Consider the following 15,662-nt stretch of genomic DNA (forward strand, 5'->3'; position numbering starts at 1 on the left):
GTAAAGGTTCTCGTCTAGAAGTGCACAATGAAGGAAAAAGTCTGAAATTCACGGCATCTCTTCAAAGTTTATTTCATCTTCTTATAAAAAACCATCACAAACGGTGTGAGGTGCAGTCAAAGTCAACTACAGAGCGAAACGCATTAACTTTCACTGCACCCCACACGGTTTGTGATGTTTTTATTAGATGATGAAATAAAGGTTGAAGAGATGCAGCGAATTGCAGACTTTTTCCTTCATTGTGCACTTGCAAAGTGAAACTTCACCACACTAGCCACTTCAATACTGAGCACTTTTACCCCCTTCCTGCCCAGGCCAATTTTCAGTGTGGTCACAGTTTGAATGACAATAACACGGTCATATAACACTGTACCCAAATTAAAAATTTTCACACAAGAGAAAAGTTTGCTAGTTTCTGTCAGAAAATCTTGTAAATAAGTATTTTTTCTCCTTCACTGATGTGCGCCGATGAGGCTACACTGATGAGGTGGCACCAATATGGATCACTGATAGGAAGTACTTATGAGCAATGATAGGTGGCACGGATAAGTGGCCCTGATGAGCAGGCACTGAAAGGCAGCATTGACTTGCATCAGTTAGGCACTGATGGGCCTCACTGATGGGTACAAATTGGCCTCACTGATGGCCACTGTTGGTGCTGCACTGATGATCAGTGCCCCGATTATCTGTACAGGTCTCTCCTGTAAGGAGATGCCACTGATGGGCTCTCCTCTCCTCACACTCTGTCAGTTTGAGGCACGGAGAGCCAATAAACGGCATTTCCTTGTTTACGTGTGATCAGCTGTGATTGGACATAGCTGATCACATGGGTAAAAAGCAGCATCATTGGCTCTTTACCCAGATTGGGGTCGCCCTGTGTTCCAGTGACACAGCATGCCCGCGATGGCAGCACGCCCCCGCAGGCACGATGAGACTGGGGCAATGTCATATGCCGTCGACACAGAACAACGATTTGCAGGGATTTCTTTTCACTTCCTGCTTTGGCTATGGGACAGGAAGTGAAGGGAAATCTCCCCAATGGGACAAAGATGGAAAATAAACCTTACATGGGTTATAACCCTCCCTTACTCTATCCAAAAAAACGTTTTTCCCTATAGTTTTATGTAAGCTTTAGCTAAGCTCTGGGGGAAATTAGTGTAACTGCACTTGCAAAGTACACAGTCTGCCTTTAGTAAACCCACCCCATGGTGTAATAACATGGTGTAATAACATGGCTCATCAAGCTGGGGTTTGCAGAAACCTACAGCAACTAATGGGTCAGATTTTAACTAATTATTTTGGAAGCAAATTCCAGATTGGCTGCCAGGTCCTGCTATTTTTCACATGTTTCTGAAAGTCTTGAAATAAGAACTGTCTGTGCTCATTTATAAAAAAAAGTGATTGAAATAAAACCATATATTTAGCCCCAAAGCCAGTAAGATTCAAGCTTCTACCAAGAAAACATCAGTTGGTGAAATGAGAGTTACCTTATGGTAATACAGTCAGTTCTTTCAGATAGATTGATAAATGGTACTACTGCAGCACAACCTTACCTTGAATCACAAAATCCATCCCAAACTCCTTCATATAATGTACCCACAAATAATAAAATCTTTCCTTACCTGTGCCAGGCCGTCCCATGATGATCTCCTTTTTAGGTGCAGGATGGCTGCTGTAGTCACTGGGCACAATCACCGGAAGCAAGGCCGCAGGGGATGGATGGAACGCCACAGGCTGGAATGGTGACGACATGCTGAACACGGCTGAAGGGTGATCTGTAGGACCTGAAGATGTGCAGATAGTGGATTCTCCAGTGCTTGTTGGCCCAGAAGGTAAAGATCGTGCCACATTCTGTATCTGGGTGGCATTGATGGGTACCGGTATTTGCAGTTGTGTTTTGGAAGGATGTTCCTTGGAACAACCTTTAACCATGCGCCGTGGGCTGCCCGCTCCAGCTCCTGTTGTACTAATACTGCGGGATCCTCCGTCTGTGGGCTTTTCTACAAACTTTGATGGAAGGGGGACATCTGGGTTCCTCACAATTACAGGAGAGTCTCTCTGTACAGCAGGAACTCTACGGACCGAGGGGCTAGGGTCTGAGGTCAGGCCAGCTGGAGGGGACAGGAGAAGGGATGGAGAAGCTTGTTGGGATCGGGAGAAAATGGTGGCAGGGGACACAGATCGGAATCCGGCAGGAGTAGATGGTGTTGGGGTATGAGAGACAGAGTCCACCCCAGAGTCCAAGCTATCACTCTTCTGGAAGTCGGCAGTAGAGTTGGCACTGCCATGATGTGAATCTGGTTTTCTCTTGCTTGGGCTCATGGGCACTGTAAAAGTAAGGTTGGTCTGGAATGATGGCATGATGCCTGCTGACTGTCTCTCTCGGTGGTGAGAGTGGTGCAGCATCTCAGGAGTCAACACTGCTTGTCCCTTGGGGGTACTTGCACTCACATGTCTACTGCGTGCGGCACGCTGAATGACAGGGGAAGCATTAATGGGGCTGAAGTTAGCTGGCCTAAAGCCAAACAGTGGAGAAGGTGAGGGGGAAGGAGTGGGGGAGAAAGGAGACTGGTTGGAAACAGGGGAGAATGATGGGGTTCCAGAACGAGAGCTACCCAAAGACACCAACATGTTGGCAGCTTCACACTCATCAAAGTCAAAGCGAGAAAGGTCTGTGGGGGCCACAAGACGTGGACGGGAGTCTGTGCGTATGCTGCTTACTTCACTGTCCCGAGATGTATCATCCCACTCAAATTCAGCACTCCCTTCTCGACCACCTCGACCTTCAGACATGCTCTCCATCTCCTTGGTTCTCATGGATAAGTGCCTGGAACAGTAGCCTCTTCTTTGAGATTCTTTCATGCAGCCATCGCGGGAACACAGTCTTCTCCATTGCTTTCCATTAAATTTCTTACGAATTCCATTAGGGGTGCAAACTACATCTCCCTTTTTGTACTTCTGCTGGGCTGCTGTCAGGGGTGTGCGAGAACGTGACCCTGGAGTGCTGCATTTATCCAAAGACACGCTGCTACAGCTGCTCCGACTTCCAGCATCTGGACTAAGTAATGGGGACGGCTGCTCTGGCAATCGCCCCATTATCATTCCATAGGCGGGTGATTTTGGAGGTGAAAGAATACAGTGTTGCACAGATGTCAATTTCTCTTCACTCACTGGCATGCTAAAACTGATTGTCGAGACCTCAGCATCCTCAAGGTGTTTTGGTTCTGAACCACGTGGAGATGCTGGCATCTCAGCTGTACCACCTGACTGCTGCTCTGAAGTATGGGCTGCTGGGAATCTACTAATTGGCTGCTGGGGCTTTTCCTCTGCTGCTCTTGGAACGACCAGAAGTGGTTCTTTACACCAAGGGAAGCGGACAAGTCGAATGCTGTTGTGGGGGACCCAGCCATAGTCACGTTCCCTTCGTCCTGGGCTCTGTTGAAAGCAAACCTTGTAAGACAAAGGATTCTGAACTATTTCTACCACAGTTCCCTCTCGGAAAATTGTATTATCGGGTCCCACACAAGCGCACACTGCTGACCCCACATCTACTTCACCTGGTGCTGGTATCTGGTCCAGTACAACCGGTTCCTGCATAATATCCAGGAATGTAATGGTCTGTGCCCCAGGAAACTGCACTCCAATTTCGTGATTTCTACGGACTTGTTTTACCTGGCAAAGGTAGAAGGCATCTTCCTTCCGTGCCAGTACTCTCTGGGGCTGCAGATGACCTCCAATGTCAAACTCAGGCCAGGACACGGTTGGTGGCTCTAGCTCGGTTTGGGTTTTCTCCGACTCCTCTTCCAAGTCTGCAGAATGCTCGCTCGCTGTATCTGTAGAGGAGGACCGCACAGAAGGGATATCCTCGGTTTCAATGGCTGGGGCTACAGACTGGTCTGAAATGTGTTCCTGTGGTGCAGTGGTGCCATCACTGCTGCTAGAAGAATCCTCTTGTGAGCCTTGGCCTTCCACACATTTTCTCTTGGGAGCTTTAGACTTAAAGGTGGCAGTTTTCCTACTCAAATTCATTTCCCAGCGGGGCGTGTCATATACTACTTTACTCATCACTTGGACATTGTTGGAAGTTTCAATGCCTATCTGAGGTTTCTCTTCTTGTGTTTCAGCCTCTGTCATTTGCTGTGGGTTACGTCCTGACAGGTCTTGTTCTTGTACTCGGGTGGCTGCCATCTCTGCTGTTGCAGGTTCAACTTTTACCTGCATCCTCCTTGCCCCTACATACGCCAGGGGGTGCCCTGAGCCTTCGTCTGTCTCTTCTGATGTCTCTTCTTCTGCAGCCTCCTCCTCCTCCTGCTCTTCTTCCTCCTGCCTCCCTTCCTCCACCTTTCTCTTCTGTTTCTTACTGCGGGTGGAGCTTGAGACTTTGCTGTTCCCTGGGCCTGTAGATTTCTTTACTGGTTTCATCTTCGGGCTTGCTCTCTTAGAAAGACAGCACCTGTTTCAGAGGCGAGATAAAAAAATAAAAATAAAAAATAAAATAAAAAAAAAGGCATGATCACTAAGAGGCCACATCCAATTAACGAAGGTAAAGATATTGTAGAAATATGTTACCATCAAAAATAAATAAAACACAGTCATTATATATATATATATATATATATATATATATATATATATATACCGTATATATATTTATTAATAATAATAATAATAATATATATAATAAAATATATATATATATATATATATATATATATATATATATATATATATATAATAAAAAAAATATATATATATATATATATATATATATATATATATATATATAAATAATAAATAACTATATATATATATAATAATAATAAAAAAACTATATATATATAATAATAATAATAATAAAATATATATATATATATATATATAATAATAATAAAAAAACTATATATATATATAATAATAATAATAAAAAAACTATATATATATAATAATAATAATAAAAAAACTATATATATATATAATAATAATAATAAAATATATATATATATATATAATAATAATAAAAAAACTATATATATATAATAATAATAAAAAAAAATATATATATATATATATATATATATATATATATATATATATATATATTAATAATAATAAAAAAAAAATATTATATATATATATATATATATATATATATATATATATATATATATATATATATATCTCAGAGGAAGGACCTACGGAAGCTGATCGCTCTCCCTATGCTTTTGTGACAGGAGGAAAGCTATCTCCATTCATTGGAATTCTGATCCCTTAGAGCTGAGCAGAAAAGACGCACCGCTTTTGTATTAAGAAGAGTATTGCATGTCAGATCAGACCAGTGTGTGACATCACTCTAAGGGGGAAATTGCCCTACCTACTGGCATACCTGTTGTGATTAACATTCAGGCAGAGCCGCGGATTGGTCAGCTCTGCACAAACACCATCCCCTTAGCCCCTTTGGCAAAGACCATATAACCAATATTGGTCACATGACCGGCTGCAGCAGACATCCCGGAGTACCTTTTTTTCCTGGAAATGTATTTCAGAGCTGCGGATCTCCATTATATGTGCAATGGAGAACTATCATTACTAAAGCTTTAGCTTGCATTTACAGTACAGGTCCACTTAAACCCACATACTGGCAACACAGTGACTAGAACGACAGCGATTCGAGTCCTTCCAAGGATGCGGTCTTCTCCACCAAGCTTCTATGGAGGGGAAGGGGCTTGGAGATTGGTGCCCATTTTCCAACTTGCCTGATCGTTTTTTATCCCCCCCCCCTCCCCCCTTTGGCTAGATCGGGCAACTGTCATCTCTGGTGCAGCAAAACTGTCCCTGCAGTGTGCAAATGTATGACTGTGGCAGGGACAATAGAGTGTAAGCTCCTTTGGGGGGGAAGGGATTGAGATGAATGGTTCAATGTTCTCTGTCAAACACTACACCATAAACGTCAGCGCTATATAAATGAGTAACACTGATAAGCAGGATTATATGTGTGACACTGCGGTGGCTCGGGCACCTATGTTTATAGCAATCACGGAATTAAACGGGATTCCCCTTTAACAAGGTGTAATCGTTTCCTTCATCAGCACCCACTATAAATAGATATCCAGACATCTACACCCACCAATGAGAACAGAGACATGGTGCGAGAAGGACAAGTGCAGACATGTTAGCACACAGAGATAGGCTCCCCTCCCCCGGATCCTAGTACATGCCAAGCAAGGTGGAAATGCACGATACGACTGCCAGCAGTGGCGGCAGCGCAGCGGTTAAAAGGCTGGATTGTTATGAAAGCAGAACGGCACGTATGACAGGGTGCATGTGTTACCAGTAACATGCTCTGCAATATCATACGCAGCGACATGCCCCGACACATCACCGATCGCACTTGCACACATGTATTTCATGCACGGAGACACATATATATACCTGCCTACAGGAAAGGTGGACAATGAAAGATGGCCACCTTGGCTTCGGCGCTGGTGGCGGCACACGCGTGACGCTTTGCTGAAAATGGCTTATTAAGACTGTAAAGACGACTGACTGGCAGCTGTGTGTCTCCATAGCTTGGTGCTTCAGATAAAAAAAAAAAAAAAACCTACAGGGAGGACTACATTACTACCCCCCCTGCAGCCTCCCGCTTATGGCATCGGTGGGCAAAACGTACCTGCAATGCTGACCGGTGTTGGCTAGAGAGCAAAAATAAGAACTGGCGTTGAGGTGGAACGCAGTCACTGATACTGCATATTAAAAAGCGCATTGGTCACATGTGGAGCATGTGATCGCAGTGTTGTAGTGCAAGCTGAAACAACATAGAAAACGCCTTTTATATTCTTAATTTGGCGTTAACATTGCTGAGTAATTAGCTGTGTAAAATCGGTGCATTCGTGCCTGCTATTTAAACCTCTGGATCTCTAGTAGAGGACGACATAGAGTCAGGTGATCAGGCTGTTTGCCTAGACAATGCAAACAGTAGGCTGAACCCAGAGTGAGTTTTATACTACACTGTAACAGTAATCCAGCAGCTGGCAGACTGGGCAGGCGCATGTTCCTTTAATAAGTGAACTGCTGTATGTGTGACCGCTCTTTGGTATGGGGTTTGCTGACAGCTACATGGGAGGTAGGAAACTTGTTTCTCTCCAGCATCCTTTTTTACACTTTGAAAATACACAGTAAAGTTCTGTCCGTGCCGTCCCTGCCATTACCTTTATTAGCCAGAAAGGCTCTTCTGTGCCCCTCTCTGATTTAGTTTCACTATATCGGTGCTCAGCCGTTCCATGACTTTATGACTAAGCGCCACCAACTGCCAGTCCCTGTCCAGTGGGAGAACCATACCTCCCACCCAGCCACTAAGGCAGTCCCATAACCCTTGGAGCCCAACCTGCAGTCCAGGGGCCGCATGCAGCCTTTGGCATTTTTGGGTGGCCCTCGGGACCCCTGCAGATAATTATCTGTGTTTCACCATTGCACTGTTATAGTAGAGATTTCTAGCAGCTGCATGTACTATGTCTCCAGTATATGACGGTCTCCTGAAGCATGTTCACACTCTCCAACAACTAGTATTGTGTCTGCAATCTCTGACCATCTCTTGTATCAAATCTGCAATCTCTGACCATCTCTTGTATCAAATCTGCAATCTCCGACCATCTCTTGTATCAAATCTGCAAGCTCCGACCATCTCTTGTATCAAATCTGCAATCTCTGACCATCTCTTGTATCAAATCTGCAATCTCTGACCATCTCTTGTATCAAATCTGCAATCTCTGACCATCTCTTGTATCAAATCTGCAATCTCTGACCATCTCTTGTATCAAATCTGCAAGCTCTGACCATCTCTTATATCATGTCTGCAAGCTCTGACCATCTCTTATATCATGTCTGCAATCTCCGACCATCTCTTATATCATGTCTGCAATCTCCGACCATCTCTTATATCATGTCTGCAGTCTCTGACCATCTCTTATATCATGTCTGCAATCTCCGACCATCTCTTATATTATGTCTGCAGTCTCTGACCATCTCTTATATCATGTCTGCAATCTCCGTCCATCTCTTCTATCTTGTCTGCAGTCTCTGACCATCTCTTTTATCTTGTCTGCAGTCTCTGACCATCTCTTGTATCAAATATGCAATCTCCAACCATCTTTTGTATCAAATATGAAATCTCCGTCCATCTCTTATATTATGTCTGCAGTCTCTGACCATCTCTTATATCATGTCTGCAATCTCCGACCATCTCTTATATTATGTCTGCAGTCTCTGACCATCTCTTATATCATGTCTGCAATCTCCGTCCATCTCTTCTATCTTGTCTGCAGTCTCTGACCATCTCTTTTATCTTGTCTGCAGTCTCTGACCATCTCTTGTATCAAATATGCAATCTCCAACCATCTTTTGTATCAAATATGAAATCTCCGTCCATCTCTTATATTATGTCTGCAGTCTCTGACCATCTCTTATATCATGTCTGCAATCTCCGACCATCTCTTCTATCTTGTCTGCAGTCTCTGACCATCTCTTTTATCTTGTCTGCAGTCTCTGACCATCTCTTCTATCTTGTCTGCAGTCTCTGACCATCTCTTCTATCTTGTCTGCAGTCTCTGACCATCTCTTCTATCTTGTCTGCAGTCTCTGACCATCTCTTCTATCTTGTCTGCAGTCTCTGACCATCTCTTCTATCTTGTCTGCAGTCTCTGACCATCTCTTCTATCTTGTCTACAGTCTCTGGCCATCTCTTCTATTATGTCTACAGTCTCTGGCCATCTCTTCTATCATGTCTACAGTCTCTGGCCATCTCTTCTATCATGTCTACAGTCTCTGACCATCTCTTCTATCTTGTCTGCAGTCTCTGACCATCTCTTCTATCTTGTCTGCAGTCTCTGACCATCTCTTTTATCTTGTCTGCAGTCTCTGGCCATCTCTTCTATCTTGTCTACAGTCTCTGATCATCTCTTCTATCTTGTCTACAGGCTCTGATCATCTCTTCTATCTTGTCTGCAGTCTCTGACCATCTCGTATTATATCTCTAGTCTCCAGCCATCTCTTGTAATGTTTCTGCACTCTCTGACCATCTCTTGTATCAAATCTGCCGTCTCTGACCAGCTCTTGTATTATATCCATAGTCTCTTACAATCTCTTGTGTCATGTCTGCAGTCTCTTACCGTCTCTTGTATCATGCCTATAATCTTTGACTACATCCCGTTGTGTGTCTGCTGTCTCTGATAATGAATATTCACTGAATTGTATGTGCTGTCCTTTGGTGATGTCGGGGGCCACCCATATCAGGAAATCAGGACAACTGACCACTCCTGCAATAGACAATGGAATGGCAGTTGATGGGGCTGATGCATAAAATCAGAGGAAATCAGGATCCAGTAACAAAGTGAAACTAAAATAAATCGGGGTAAATAAGCTTTTCTGTGTAATAGGGGAAAAGGCAAATGTATGTGCCGGTATGTCCCAGTCAGTTGGAACTTTTATCGTGACTTGTGTCTTTTCTGTTTCAATATTTTTATTGAAGTTTTAAGAATCATAGCAAGCCATGGTTTGCCCACACAGGGGCAACATCAGACAGGCATGTGAAGAGACGGCGTATAAACGCGTAATGCGTAACATAACAAGAAACGGTTACCTGGACCATAGTGGGCCAAGTTAGGTATTAGGCAGATATGACTTGTATCTTTTAAATGACAGCAAACAAAAAAAGAGGATAGAAGAAGGGAGCAGAGTGACAGAGAGATGAGCTCATCAGTCAGCTGCTTCCCCTTTCACTGTCCAGTCACAATATGGGGGAGGGATAAGACATGCGAGTGCTCCATACTTGCAACAGAAAAACATTGGGTCTCCTCCCCTGAAAGGCAGGGCTGTACTGTGTGGCAGAACTGTGTAAATCTCAGGACTGCATAGACAGCTAAAACAGCTCCCTTATATGTATTGTGCCTGTGTAATTAGCTGTTTGCCTGGAACTCGGCTTTAAAGTGGTACTAAAGTCTTGGGTTTTTTTTTCTTTAAGAGTAACCAACATGTTATACTTGCTCTGTGCAGTTGGTTTTGCACAGAGCAGCCCCCATCTTCCTGCCCCTCCCTCCTGTTGAGTACACCCACAGCAAGCAGCTCGCTATGGGGGCAGTTGAGACGCGGCTGTGTGTGTCCATACAGACACAGAGCCATGGTTCGGCCCCGCCCCCACTCCCACTTCCCCCTGATTGGCTAACTGTCTTTGATTGGAAGCAGTGGGACCAATGGTGCCGTGGCCGTGGCTGTGTCTCAGCCAATCAGTAGGAAGAGTCCTGGGCAGCCGAGGCTCAAGTAAGTATTAGGAGGGGCTGCTACACACAGAAGATTTTTTATCTTAAAGCGGGAGTCCGCCGGGACTCCGCGTTTTTTTTTTTTTTTAAAGTCAGCAGCTACAAATACTGCAGCTGCTGACTTTTAAAATAGTGACACTTACCTGTCCAGCGCGCCCGCGATGTCGGCACCCGAAGCCGATCTCTAGATCGTCACTCGAGTGCTGCCGCCGCCATCTTGGGTATAGGAATCAGGAAATGGAGCCTTTCGGCTTCATTTCCCGGTTCCCTACTGCGCATGCGCGAGCCGCGCTGCGCAATGAGGACGGTCCCCGCTGCCTCTGGGATCTATGTGTTTCCCAGCAGGCAGCGGGGCACTTGCGAAAGGGGGCGGGCACTTGCGGAAAGGGGCGTAATCTACTCCCCTTTCCGCAGAGAGCTAGCCCGGAAGTGGGTGCAGTTACCTGGATTATCCAGGTAACTGCACCCCCCTCCCCCCTGAAAGGTGCCAATTGTGGCGCCGGAGGGGGGGAGGATTCCGATGAGCGGAAGGTCCATTTTAGGGTGGACCTCCGCTTTAATGCAAAGAATGCATTAAGATAAAGAAACCTTTTACGTTTACAACCACTTTAAGTCACGAAGCCAACATGCTTCAAGGGCTTTTACCCTTCCCACTTCATCAAAGTTTTCACTACTCCTCATCTCTTGGAATTTATTTAGGTATGTCAGTCTGTGTTACGCTGGAAAGGTTTCTTATTGCTTCCCACAAGAAATCTGCATCTACCTTTATTACACCAAAAAGCTTCTTTATTCCTTTGATATTTAGCCCCAATTTGTTACTGGATCCCAAGTTCCTCCGACTTTATGGCCAAGTCCAATCATCCACCATCCCACTGTCTAATTGCTCTCTGCTTGCCTTTATTTGGCCCTCAGGGGAACCATTCCTTTCACAGACACCAGCAATGGGGCAATATACCCCCCAATGACACCAACAGTGGGGCACTATTCCCCCCCAATGACGCCAACAATGGGGCATTATTCGCCCCCCATGAAACCAACAATGGGGCATTATTCTCCCCAATGACACCAACAATGGGGCGCTATTCCTCCCAATGATACCCACGATGGGGCGGTCTTCCTTCCAATGACACAAACAATGGGGCAATATTCTTCCAAATGACACCAACAATGAGCCACTATGCCTTCAGTACACAGTGACGGGGCACTATTCCTGCTCCTACCGCCCAGAGGTGCTATGACTTTTTTATTCACTCGCACTGACCACCAAGTTGGAGGCACTGTTTACTCCGACTGATGCTGGGGCATTTTCTACTCCTGGGGGACCAAAGTCCAGTCCAGACACTGTCTGAAGGACAATAAACTTCCCCTTTGCGTAGAAATTTTGGAGACCCTTGGTCTAATGGGACTGCCTCAGTGGCCAGAAGTGAGTTATGGCACTCCCACTGGATAGGGACAGGCTGGTGGTGACACTTACTCATGAAGTTGTGGCACGGCAAAGCATTGGTAAGGTGAAAAAAAAATCAGAGAAGGGCACAGAAGAACCTTTCTGGTTAATAAAGGTAACAGCAGGAACTTCTGGTGTCTCCACTCAGGTAGAACTTATATTTTTCAAAAGGTAAGAAAAGTAGAACAGGTTCTTTGGGAACCCCTGCCTTTCGCAATGGCCACCAGTCACTGTGGCGCCCTGCATACGTTCTTTAACCCAGAGAAATCTGCCCTGCCAAAAAAAGGCTTGTTGGTTGTGTTTGCTGCCGCTGCCAAAGGTTTCCAGTCCTCCCCTGACTTTTTCCCACCTCCAACACTTTGGATCCACAAGGAATATTCCTTCTCAGAGCCTTCATAATCAATTGTTTTATAAACCCCACTAAGTAGCTCTGAGGCTACCACCACTACTTTGGCATCATTGCCCACAACTGGAAACCCTCCTCACTACAACACATTTCACCTGAATAGGGTTTAATGGTGGAGAACTCTGATTAAGCCCTACTTGGATGAAATGTGTCAATGGGAAGAGGATCTGGGTAGACCCTTTGTGACCAGTTAGAAATAATAATGTTTTGCTACCGCTTAGGTTATCGGAGTACAGTCAACTATTTCTGTTGATCACACATGGGGAGCGCTAATGAGCGTCATTTGGATCATACCTATTCCCAGAGAGACAGCCACAGTGTAGGCTTGTTTGCAGTGGTTTTCCTTCGATGTCAGTGACCTCCTCTAGAAAACCAGTGGTGTCACACAGATACAGCCTGGCCTTAGACACCTAAAGCCATGGCTTCCAAGGGCAGCTAAAGAAAGCCAAGCATCTCGGAGTAGTGGCTGCTTTGGAACTGCACCAAGGGCAGATAAGAAAGCCAAGCATCTCTAAGTAGTGGCTGCTTTGGAACTGCACCAAGGGCAGATAAGAAAGCCAAGCATCTCTGAGTAGTGGCTGCATTGGAACTGCACCAAGGGCAGATAAGAAAGCCAAGCATCTCTGAGTAGTGGCTGCTTTGGAACTGCACCAAAGGCAGATAAGAAAGCCAAGCATCTCTGAGTAGTGGCTGCTTTGGAACTGCACTAAGGGCAGATAAGAAAGCCAAGCATCTCTGAGTAGTGGCTGTTTTGGAACTGCACCAAGGGCAGATAAGAAAGCCAAGCATCTCTGAGTAGTGGCTGCTTTGGAACTGCACCAAGGGCAGATAAGAAAGCCAAGCATTTCTGAGTAGTGGCTGCTTTGGAACTGCACCAAAGGCAGAAAAGAAAGCCAAGCATCTCTGAGTAGTGGCTGCTTTGGAACTGCACCAAGGGCAGATAAGAAAGCCAAGCATTTCTGAGTAGTGGCTGCTTTGGAACTGCACCAAAGGCAGATAAGAAAGCCAAGCATCTCTGAGTAGTGGCTGTTTTGGAACTGCACCAAGGGCAGATAAGAAAGCCAAGCATCTCTAAGTAGTGGCTGCTTTGGAATTGCACCAAGGGCAGATAAGAAAGCCAAGCATCTCTGAGTAGTGGCTGCTTTGGAACTGCACCAAGGGCAGATAAAGCCAAGCATCTCTGAGTAGTGGCTGCTTTGGAACTGCACCAAGGGCAGATAAAGCCAAGCATCTCTGAGATTTGGACACATTGGCATTTTTCAAAGAGCTGTTTGTGGTTTTCTAAGGGGAAAATTCTGCTCCTCAGAAGTTTCCCTGGCTGAAACCTACTTTATTAATAAGAGGGCACAAAGCATATGATAATGTGCCCAGCGCTGTGACCAATAACAACTAAGCAGTAATGACCTCATAAAGTGATCTGAAATCCAATACACTATGGCTTATTATTGCATTGTGGGCTACATTACTGAAGACGCCTGGTAGAGTCTCACAACCCACGCACTATCCAATTCTAGCAAGTAACACTCTAATCTTCTGTTACATCTCGGGAAGAAAATCACGCAGTGCATTCTGTAAAAAAAAAAAAAAAATACAGTTTTTGTTGCTTATAGCAACCAGATTTTTTTCTCAATGCCTGCAGTACAATACTGAAGAAGGACAAGAAAGACAGTGATCGCTAGAGGCAATAGGAACAGTGCCATCATCCAACACCTGGGGACCAGGTGCCCAAAGGATAGTTGCAACTGAACATGCACCCATAAAATTAATAGAACTAAAACTAATAGAAGCACCTGGAGGGGGTTTACCCCAATGTACATAGCTCCCAACTGTCCCTGATTTGGAGCAATGTCCCTCTGTCCCTCATTCCTCCTCATTTGTCCCTCATTTTGGTCTGATCGATATAGATGTATATAAAATGCACTTTTTATCTATGAAAAAGTGTTTTACAGCGCTAAACCTTTCATTTGATTTCTAAAGTGCTGCATTTGTCAATTCTAAAAAACAATATAAAAAGGAAGAGTAGTGGTAAAAAAAAAAAAAAAAGCACCTTTGGGTTGAACCAACCTTGTATTTTTTGTACAATTCTCCTTTAAGGGAGTGTGGCAAGGGGTGTGTCCTATGCCTGCATACTTTTGCTGATAGGTGTCCCTCATTCCCATCTCTAAAAGTTGGGGGGTATACAATGTACTGCAGTGTGTTGTACATGCAGGGCTGGGACAAGATCATCTACAGCCCAAGGCGAACATGTCAAACGATGTATCAGTATTATGTGTCAGCAAAAATCCCCCCACCCCCCCCCAAAAAAAAAAAAAAAACCGAGCACTAATCTGCATGCTTACCCCCTAAGCTCAAATATGCCCCCCTGCTGAAATCCCCCCCCCCAGCACAAAGCTTTGCTCCCATCCTCCAAATCCCCCCAGCACAAATGCGCCTCCCCCCCAAAAAAAAAAAACACTTCTAGCATAAATCCTCTGTGCCTAAGATTTCCCCTCCAAGTACACATGACCCCCCCCCCCACACTCTAAATAGCACAAGTTCCCCCCATCTCCCTACCAACACAAATCCCCCCCTAAATCCTCACTCTTAGCACTCCCCCCCCCCCCCATTTTGCCTCCTAGAACCATCCTAACCCCCCCCTGTTGCCCATCAAATCCACCCTTTCAACACAAATCTCCTCCCTCCAATCTCACTGCAGCACCCCCACACCTCACATGATACCGCAGCCACCCCTTCTGCCCACCCCTTGCCCCGATATATTCTTTGCTCCTATTGGGAATCGAGGCTATAGAGACTCTTTGCCCTAAACATGCAAAGTTGACAGCCTCTAACAAGCCCACCCTGGACCCTTTTATACTCCTCTTCCCTACCTTGTCATTTCTGTCTCCTCTGTCATTCAAATGCCATCTGCATAATCACTTGACAGTCTATAAGGACACACCATGGCCTCACCCCACCCCCAGCACACAGCAGATGGTGATGGACTGCCTCAGCTTTGCATGTTCCCCTTGGAGATTTTATATAGGGGGTGTGTCCTTCCCTCCACTCAGGTGTCATATTACACTCAGCTCCCTCCTCTATGATGTGCCTTTTGGAGCTGAAAAATGCTATGTAAATTCTGTGCTTTGAACAGCTGTAGAGAGAGCTGCAGATAAAATGGTACAACTTATGTGGGAGGATTTGTTTCATCTCTTGTTATCACCTGAGGCTCGTCACTTTAGTTGGTATATGTATAGGTTTACAACCAATGTTATACTGGCCTCCTATGTGCAGTTGGTTTTGCACAGAGCAGCCCGGATCCTCCTTTTCTAAGGTACCTCTTCGCTGCTCCTGGCCCCTCCCTCCTGTTGAGTGCCCCCACAGCAAGCAGCTTGCTATGGAGGCACCCGAGCCGAGTCACAGCTCTGTGTGTCCATTCAAACACATAGCCCTGACCGGGCCCCGCCCCCTCTCTCTTCTGACTGGCTAACTGACTTTGAGAGCTGTGGGAACCAATGGCGCCACTGCT

At 45.2% G+C, this 15,662-nt stretch overlaps 1 protein-coding gene across 9 annotated transcripts in view; it reads right to left on the bottom strand.

The window, feature by feature from the left end:
* Nucleotides 1–15,662, bottom strand: part of CIC (capicua transcriptional repressor) — a 240,222-nt gene that overhangs the window by 169,938 nt on the left and 54,622 nt on the right. For all 9 annotated transcript variants that reach the window (XM_077456632.1, XM_077456631.1, XM_077456624.1 and 6 more), the window contains exon 2: nt 1,623–4,453. In XM_077456632.1, coding sequence (XP_077312758.1) covers nt 1,623–4,422 — 2,800 coding nt within the window. In that variant the 5' untranslated portion in view covers nt 4,423–4,453. The remainder of the gene's footprint in view (nt 1–1,622; nt 4,454–15,662) is intronic.

This window comes from Lithobates pipiens, unplaced genomic scaffold (assembly GCF_037356315.1).
Source record: "Lithobates pipiens isolate NorthernLeopardFrog02 unplaced genomic scaffold, aLitPip1_a1.2 Scaffold_27, whole genome shotgun sequence".
In the NCBI taxonomy this organism is placed as follows: Eukaryota; Metazoa; Chordata; class Amphibia; order Anura; family Ranidae; genus Lithobates; species Lithobates pipiens.